The following is an 8,934-nucleotide window of genomic DNA, read 5'->3' as shown; positions in this document are numbered from 1 at the left end:
CCCAGTGTGACACCTCACCCTCGGTATGGCCGGGAAGCAGAGAGGGGGTCTCGCTGCTGCTGGGGCGTCGCGCAGGCGCGGGTCAGCGCAGTCACAGGTTGAAGCTGCTGCTTTCTCCTTGCTCTCGGAGGGGGTTGGCTTCTCCCTGTTGTACCAGCTGCTCCAGTGCGGACACCGCCTCTTCCTCCAGCCCTTGCTTCGTTTGGACATCACGGCTAACGACACCACTGCTGCAACTCTTCCGGCAGGCTGCTAATCCCCCTCTGCCACTAAATCCCAAGAAAACAATTTTTGGTTCTTTTGGTTCTGTTTCTTCTCAGAAAGCGAAACTTCTGACGAGACTCGCACGGAATGCGTGCACAGAAAACAAGCTTCAAGAATCCCCGCTGCCAGTGCTCTCGTGTTCCTTTAACCCAGGGAACGCCGGCCGTTTGAGCAGCGGCCACCGAGGTCGTTGGCGGAGCAGCACAGCCTTCGGCCTCCTCACCGGGCAAGCAGCCAGTCTGCACGGCGGGCAGGGGACCCCTCCCTCACCCCCCCAGCCCGGGTATTGCTTTGCCTCCACAAATACCTTTATTAAAAAGATTTTCTGCACGATAGAAATGCAGTTTAAAAAAAAAAAAAAAAGAGAAAAAAGAGGATACAAGCCCTCCCTCAGCAGCACGGCTGTGAGCTGGGGAGGGGGCGCAGGCCTCACCCGCCCTGAGGCCTGCCCCCCCCCCCCGCTTTCCATCCCGGCGGGCCACCGCCTGCTGCCGGAGGCCTCCAGGCCCCCCACGCTCGGGCAGAGAAGGCAGAGACGGCACCGCCAGCGCTGAACGGGCCGCGGCCGGGACCGGCGGCCTCCCCGGGCCTCGCCAGGCCGGGCCAGGCCGCGTCGCCATGGCAACCCCACCCCCGCGCCCTCCCCGGCCGCCGTAGCCGCGCTCGGCGCTCCCGGGTCACGCGACCGGAAGCGGCCCCTCCCGCGGCGACGGGAAGCGATGGAGCCGGCCAAGATGGCGTCTCCCAAGAGCGCGCCCAAAGACGCGCAGGTACGGCGGGGCACGGCGGGGCCGGGGGGGGCTGCCCGGGGCGCGGCGGGGCTCAGCGGTGCCTCCCCCTCCCCCGGCCCCGCAGGTGATGGCGCAGATCCTGAAGGACATGGGCATCACGGAGTACGAGCCGCGCGTCATCAACCAGATGCTGGAGTTCGCCTACAGTGAGCGGCCGGGCCGGGGGGGGCCGCCTTAGCCGGCTTTCCTGAGGGTTTCCCCCTTTATTTTATAAATAAGCCCCGGGGGACGCGGCGCTGGCGTCGTCGGGCAGCGGAGAGGGGCAGGGGGTGCTGCCTTAGCCGGATTTCCTGGGGGTTTTCCCCTTTATTTTATAAATAAAACCTGGGGGAAGCCGAGCTGGCGTCATCGAGCAGCGGAGAGGGGCAGGGGGGTGCCACCTTAGCCAGCTTTCCTGAGGGCTTCCCCCTTTTTTTATAAAGAAACGCCAGGGGACGCAGCGCTGGCATCACTGGGCTGTGGAGAGGGGCAGGGGGGTGCTGCCTTAGCTGGCTTTCCTGAGGATTTCCCCCTTTACTTTATAAATATACCTCTGGGGACACCGAGCTGGTGTCGTGGGGCAGAGGGGTGCCGCCATTAGCCGGCTTTCCTGAGGGTTTTCCCCCCTTTATTTTATAAATAAACCCTGGGGGACGCAGCGCTGGCGTCGTCGGGCAGCAGAGAAGGGTAGAGGGGTGCTGCCTTAGCCAGCTTTCCTGAGGGTTTCCCCCCTTTATTTTATAAATATACCCCTGGGGATGCCGAGCTGGCGTCGTGGGGCAGGGGTGTGCCACCTTAGCCGGCTTTACTGAGGGTTTCCCCCTTTTTTAATAAATAAACCCCGGGGGACGCGGCGCTGGCGTCTTGGGGCAGGGGGGTGCTGCCTTAGCCAGCTTTACTGAGGGTTTCCCCCTTTTTTTATAAATAAACCCTGGGGGACACGGTGCTGGCGTCATGGGGCAGGGGAGTGCTGCCTTAGCCGGCTTTCCTGACGGCTTCCCCCTTTATTTTGTAAATAAACTATGGGGGACGCGAGTGGGATGGTGAGGGGAGAGATTCCCCCCCCCCCGTTACCCAGCCTCGGTGAGGGGGTGTCCGTTTTCCCAAGGGTACGTGACCACCATCCTGGAAGACGCGAAGATCTACTCGAGCCACGCCAAGAAGTCCACGGTGGACGCGGACGACGTGCGGTTGGCGATCCAGTGCCGGACGGACCAGTCGTTCACCTCCCCGCCGCCCAGAGACGTGAGCGGAGCCGCGCGGGCGGGGACGGGGGGCTTCGGGGGGCGGCGGGCGGGCGCGTCACCCCGTCTCTCCAGTTCTTGTTGGATATCGCCAGGCAGAAGAACCAGACGCCGCTGCCGTTGATAAAGCCGTACTCCGGGCCCCGGCTCCCGCCGGACAGATACTGCCTGACAGCTCCCAACTACCGGCTGAAGTCCCTGCAGAAGAAGGTAGGGAGGGAGCCTCCCAGCGCTCGCGGGCGTTGTCGGGAATAATCTGAGAATTAAGGGGTTTTTCCCACCTCTGAGGAGTCACAGAGTCATTAAGGTTGGAAAAAGGCTCTGAGATCAAGTGCAACCCTCACCCCAACCCCACCACGCCTGCCAAATCGTGTCGCCAAGTGCCACATCCACATGGTTTTTGAACCCCTCCAGGGATGGGGACTCCACCACCTCCCTGGGCAGCCTGTTCCAATGTCTGACCGCTCTTTCAGTAAAGAAATTTTTCCCAGTATCCAATCTGAGCCTCCCCTGACGCAGCTTGAGGCCATCGCCTCTCGTCCTATCACTAATTACTTGGGAGCAGAGACCAACCACCCCTCACTGCCCCCTCATTTCAGGTAGTTGTAGAGCGAGAAGGTCCCCCCTCAGCCTCCTCTTCTCCAGCCTGAACAGCCCCAGCTCCCTCAGCCGCTCCCCGTTAGACTTGTTCTCCAGACCCCTCCCCAGCCCCGTTGCCCTTCTCCGGACACGCTCCAGCCCCTCCAGGTCCTGCTCGTAGTGAGGGGCAAATGCTGACCCGTGCACATCAAAACCACGTTTGAAACGGGGTCGGTGCTGTGCACCTGTAGGACTTTCCGAGTGCTCGTACGCCAGCTGGTTTCAAATGCAAAGGGTGTGAAAAAATGCGTCTGTGAATTTTTTAGCATTAAAGCAAAGTTGTCGAGCTGTGGATCAGGTCGTGAAAAATAGAAGTGAGGCTTTAGTAGAGATATTGAAGGGTGTTTTGTGCTGACACCTTCGTTGTCTGTGCTTCACTTTGCTTGCTGGGGAATCCCAGGCGTCTCGGCGTGCAGGATTTCACCTTTATTTCCCCTGTTTTAAACAAAGAACGTTGAAAGCTGAGCTGAGGGCCGGGTTCCCGGCGCTGGCGCGGGGCTGAGCCGCGGGTTGTGCAGCCCTCGCCGGAAGGAGCGTTGCTTCCTCCGACGTCCGCGCCCGGGAGTCTGTGCCGGGAGGCTGAGGCGGGGCTGTGCTCTCCCGGCAGGTCCCTGCCTCCGCGGGGAGGATCACTGTCCCTCGCCTGAGCGTCGGCGCTGTCGGCAGCAGGCCCAGCACTCCCACCTTGGGTAGGAAGCGGCTCGTGTCGGTGTTACGAAGGGGGAAAGGAGGAGGGGTGATGTAAAGCGTGCGTCAGCCGCCGAGGTGGGCGACGGCTGGGTGCCAGCGCCGGAAAAACGAGATTCATTTCAGAAAGAGAACTGCGATCTCCGATACGTTGCTCCCATTCCGTACTTTTATTCCTGTTTTTGTGACAACTTCTGTACCTGAAGAGACCATTCCAGAAACTGAAGTTTGAGGTTTTTCTCCTCATCATAAGCCCTTCACTGAACTACAAGCAGCGCTAAAGAACATCCGTGTCTAAAAGGGTGGCAAGATTTACGGCGGGGCGCGTGCTGTCACACCTTAGCGTGTGTCTGCCGCCCGCGGGTGTGCACGTCTCGAGCAGCTGGGCCTGGAAACGTGGTGCCTGCCTGTCCGGTGCCGCTGCGCTCCGGGTCTGCCCGCTCCTTGGAGCCTGGTGCCATCCACTTTGAAAGCAAATTTACGAGTGCAAGTGTATTTTTTATAAATTCACCCTCTGACTGAGCTGGTTTGAATTTCAGGTACGCCGTCGGCGCAGGCGGTGTCGATCTCCGCCAAGGTCGGCACCCCGGTGTCGCTGACCGGCCAGAGGTTCACCGTCCAGATCCCGTCTTCGCAGGCGGCCGTCAAGTCGGGTAACACGCAGCCCCGCGGCGCGGGACAGAGTCTGTGGTCACCACGCGGGGAATCCCGGCACCTCCACTGGTTTTCGGCGCTGCCGCGTGTTCGTGGCTGCGTACGGAAGCCGGGCCGCCCTCCCCCTGCTCCCCCGCCGCGTTTCCGTTCCGGTCCCGGCGGTGCCGGGAGCGCGGAGCGTGTCGGGTGGCTTTCCCCTGCGCCCTCGCTGCCGCCCCGAGCTCGCCCCGCAGCCTTTCCCTGCCCTCACCGCTTCCCTGGGGAGCGCGCCAGGCGCGTCAGCCCCGGAGTGCTGTTGTGGGCACATCAGCTGCCGTTCCTTGAGGCTCTTCATCCGCTGGCGTCCTTCCTTCCCGCAGGCACACCGACTACTCCCACGGTTCAGAACGTGCTCATTAATCCTTCGTTAATCGGGCCGAAGAACATCCTGATCACCACAAACATGGTGTCGTCGCAGAACGCCTCCAACGACTCCAACCCCCTGAAGAGGAAGCACGAAGACGACGACGACTACGACAACTTGTGACGCGACCTCCCCGTCCCCTCGCTCCCTTCCTCGCCGACCGGTGTCGAGTCCGGTTTCGCCGCGAGCTCCGTGTAAATGTGTGGCCGGGTGCGGGGACGAGAGAGAGCCCGTGGCCTGCGGAGAGAGGAGAGCGTGGCCAAGCTGTTCCCAACACCCCCTGAACCCCAGCAGCGGGGCCGAGCGCTGGGCACCGCTCCCGGAGATCAGCCTGTGCCCGTGGCCACGTCTCGGGCGCCGGGCGCTCGCCGTGCTGCCCCGCGTGGGCGGCGTGGCCTCGGTGCTCGTCGGACCCCGAGTCCCGGCCGAGGCGGGACGGAGCTGGGCGATAGCGACCTCTTTTTGGTTTTTTTCCCCCAAAAAATACATTTGCTGTTTGTGGCTCGTGTTGGTCGCTTTGCCCTTCTCCGTGTGTGGTTCCCGGGGGCACCGTGGCGGGGGAGGGGGCTGCTGGAGAGCGCCAGGGCTGGCCTCCAGCGCTCCCCCACCAGTACCCAGCGCTCCACAGCCGGAGCGGAGGTGAAACCCCAGCCGAGATTTTCTTCTTTTTTCTTCTTTTTTCACCTCTCAGCCCTCATTTCTTTAAGCATGTGTGCGTGCTCCGTGAAGCGTGCGGGGGGAGCTGGCGCAGCACAGACCACCCGAGCGTGGCTGCAGCGTCCGACTCGGCGCCTCGGGGGGCCCGCAGTGGGCTCTGTGCTGCGCCGGGAGCCCCAGTCCGCTCCGCCGAGGGGCCGAACGCTGCCTTTTTGTACGTGAAACAATAAAGTGCTGCGTCTTTCTAGCAGGGTCTCTGCCCTGAGCTTGTGGAGCCGTTCCTGGTGCCTCTTGGCCAGACTTCAGCCGAGAGACGCGTTATGGTGACACCGAGATGCGTGTCCCCATGGCGTGAGGTGCTGGCCCCTCGCTTCACAGAATCACAGAATCACAGAGTAGTAGGGGTTGGCAGGGCCCTCTGTGGGTCACCCAGTCCAACCCCCCTGCCGAAGCAGGGTCACCTACAGCAGGCTGCACAGGACCTTGTCCAGGCGGGTCTTGAATATCTCCAGAGAAGGAGACTCCACAGCCTCCCTGGGCAGCCTGTTCCAGGGCTCCATCACCCTCAGAGGGAAGAAGTTCTTCCTCAGGTTCAGCTGGAGCTTCCTCTGCTCCAGTTTGTGCCCGTTGCCCCTTGTCCTGTCACTGGGCACCACTGGAAAGAGCTTGGCCCCATCCTCCTGACCCCCACCCTTCAGATGTTTGTAGGCATTTCTAAGGTCCCCTCGCAGCCCCGCGCCGAGGCCCCGAGGCTGCGCTGCTCCCCGGGCAGCCGCCGCGCTGGGTTCCGTTCGCTGCTGTTGCTTGGCCGAAGAAACGCCGGATCAGCGCGGCGGGGAGAAGAGGGGAGACGGGCGGCTCAGCAGCACGGGGGGCGAGGGGCAGGGAGCCGGGGCAGGGGGCTCAGCTCTGGGGCTGAGGGGCAGGGGGTGCTCCCAGGGACCCCGCCTGTGCTGGGTTTCGAGGTGTGTGTACAGAGATAGATTGATGTATGCACACATATGTATGTGTATACATAGGCATGCACACGAGACACGTGTGTGTGTCTGTGTGTTATATACACAGAGCTTTTTTAATAAACTTTTTATAGAGATCTGTGTTTATACACACACATGCACACACATATGTATGTGATGGTGTTGTACACACTCAGACCCTCCCCGCTCCTCTTTTTCACACGCATACACACACAGTGCACACCGTGTGGGTGTACAGACCGCGTGTGGCACACACGTGTGCATGGGCACCGCCAGCCGTTACCGGGAACAGATGTGTGTGTGTGCACACGGATGGCACGCGCAGTGCCATACACAGACGTGCTCTGTGTAGCTACGTGTAGGTGTTTAAACTCTACGGAGGCTCAGACACCCTTGTTGTATCGATGTGTAACGTATGCAGCATACAACGTATGTAGCAGATGCAATACGGTTTTTATTAATTATTAAATCAATAAAACCCTCGCAGACACTATTCTTGCACCTATAGATTCAAATATATATGTATAAATAAAACTGTGATATCCTCTCTCACACAAGTATTTATAAAATATTTAATATACATCTGTGTGCAGCCATGGATATGCGTTGAGTTTTAGCTTACACACACGGTCACATACTCGCAGTCATCTATTTTTATATACTTACATGTATTTATAATTGCACACACACGACTGGCATGTATATGGACATGTAAAATACTGATAATATATATAAAATATATATATATGAAATATATATTTTTATACATGAATATATAAAAACATATATATAAAAATCACAGAATGGTCGGTGTTGGAAGGGAACTCTGTGGGTCATCTAGTCCAACCCCCAAATACATATATAAAAATATATATACAAATATATATACAAATATGTAAAAACATACGTTATATATAAAAATATTTTATATATAAAAAGATATAAATATTTATATTTAATATAAATATATAAAATATATAAATATATACCTATATAAATATATAAATTTATATATAGATATATAAATATATATGTAAATATATATAAAATATATATAAAAATATAAAAAAATATAATCTGTATTTTTCTATGCCATCTGTATTACGTAGCATGTAGTCTGTCATATTTATATTTGCTATTCTATAATAAATAATGATGTTATTATGCCTTGATGTGTATTACATATACTTACACATTAGAACACTGTATGAATCCTACCGGACACTTACACTGTATTACGTGTTACCCTGCAGGGCGTCCCCCTCCCCCGCCAGACGCCCGCTCGCCTGCGGTGTCGCGCGGTGACAGAGGCGTAAAGACAGCAAAACGGTTCTGCACCGCCTCGCGCTGCGTGGCCGTCGTCTCGTAGCTGCAGCTCCAGCGCTGGGCCACGCCGCACAGACACCTCCAGGAACCGTTTTATGTATGAGCTACGGCACGGCCCGTCATGGAGGCCAGGCCACAGCTGAGCATGGGTGGGAAGAGATGGGCTATGGGCTGCGTCAGGAGCAGCGGGGTCAGCAGGGCGAGGGAGGGGGTGCTGCCCCTGTGCTCCGCTCTCATCAGACCCCACCCGGAGTCCTGCGTCCAACTCTGGAGCCCCCAACGTAAGAAGGACGTGGATGTGTTGGAGCGGGGCCAGAGGAGGCCACGAAGATGATCTGAGGGCTGGAGCACCTCTGCTACGAGGACAGGCTGAGGGAGCTGGGGCTGTTCAGCCTGGAGAAGAGAAGGCTGCGGGGTGACCTTAGAGCAGCTGCCAGTGCCTGGAGGGGCCGACAGGAAGGATGGAGAGGGGCTTTCACAAGGGTGTGTAGTGATAGGACAAGGGGGGGGACGGCTCTGAACTAAAAGAGGGCAGATTTAACTTAGATATTAGGAAGAAATTCTTCCCCATGAGGGTGGTGAGGCCCTGGCCCAGGCTGCCCAGAGAAGCTGTGGCTGCCCCCTCCCTGGCAGTGCTCAAGGCCAGGTTGGATGGAGCTCTGAGCACCCTGGGCTGGTGGAAGATGTCCCTGCTCATGGCAGGGGGCTGGAACCAGGTGAGCTTTAAGGTCCCTTCCAACCCAAACCATTCTATGATTCTATGACATATATATATGTGTGTGTGTGTATATACAGAGAGTCTAGCTAACACACAGAAACCAATTCTTTTATATACAAAAATATATATTTATGCATAGACATTCTCAGACATCCTTACAGGGAGGTGCTGAGGGTAGTGGGAAGTGCAATAATAATAAAAAAAAAAAATTCGCTATGCCATATAGACTGTAACATAAACCCTGTGCCATCCACTAGAGCACACATAACTGTCTTATGTAAAGGTTGTATAGCCTATAGCTTGTATATAAAACACACATATTCTTTTTTTTATTTGCTCATTTTTGTGTGTGTGTGTGTGTGTGTATATGTATATATAAAAAATACAACACCAAACCCACAATGATTGGACTCGATGCTGTGCAGGGTCTTTTCTAACTTCAGTGAGTCTAGGCTGCTGTATTTATATATTCTCTATACATAAATTATAGGACACAGAGAGCTAAAACATAATCCATACTGTACCTTTATTGTACCTATAACCTGTAGACACAAACCCACACCCAATGCCCAGCCGCCTGTTTTTACAGCTGTAT

At 56.5% G+C, this 8,934-nt stretch overlaps 1 protein-coding gene across 1 annotated transcript; it reads left to right on the top strand.

Annotated features, from left to right (window-relative positions):
• Positions 1–950: 950 nt before the first annotated feature.
• On the top strand, positions 951–5,583 carry TAF9B (TATA-box binding protein associated factor 9b). Its single transcript, XM_075435795.1, has 7 exons — positions 951–1,034; positions 1,120–1,201; positions 2,143–2,279; positions 2,354–2,488; positions 3,525–3,606; positions 4,144–4,257; positions 4,618–5,583. The coding sequence occupies exons 1-7, from the start codon at positions 984–986 to the stop codon at positions 4,782–4,784; spliced, it is 768 nt and encodes a 255-aa protein (XP_075291910.1). The 5' UTR covers positions 951–983; the 3' UTR covers positions 4,785–5,583.
• Positions 5,584–8,934: the final 3,351 nt, after the last annotated feature.

Source organism: Opisthocomus hoazin, chromosome 14, assembly GCF_030867145.1.
Source record: "Opisthocomus hoazin isolate bOpiHoa1 chromosome 14, bOpiHoa1.hap1, whole genome shotgun sequence".
In the NCBI taxonomy this organism is placed as follows: Eukaryota; Metazoa; Chordata; class Aves; order Opisthocomiformes; family Opisthocomidae; genus Opisthocomus; species Opisthocomus hoazin.
Note: the sequence above shows the minus strand (reverse complement) of the source record. Positions and strands in the feature narration are given on the sequence as shown.

What these genes read in the sequence shown, in the direction of transcription:
- TAF9B (XM_075435795.1), top strand. Translation starts at nt 984, where the DNA reads ATGGAGCCGGCCAAGATGGCGTCTCCCAAGAGCGCGCCCAAAGACGCG. An exon ending in GCGCGCCCAAAGACGCGCAG is followed by an intron (nt 1,035 to 1,119) that starts GTACGGCGGGGC and finishes CCGGCCCCGCAG; the next exon opens with GTGATGGCGCAGATCCTGAA. An exon ending in TGAAGTCCCTGCAGAAGAAG is followed by an intron (nt 2,489 to 3,524) that starts GTAGGGAGGGAG and finishes CTCTCCCGGCAG; the next exon opens with GTCCCTGCCTCCGCGGGGAG.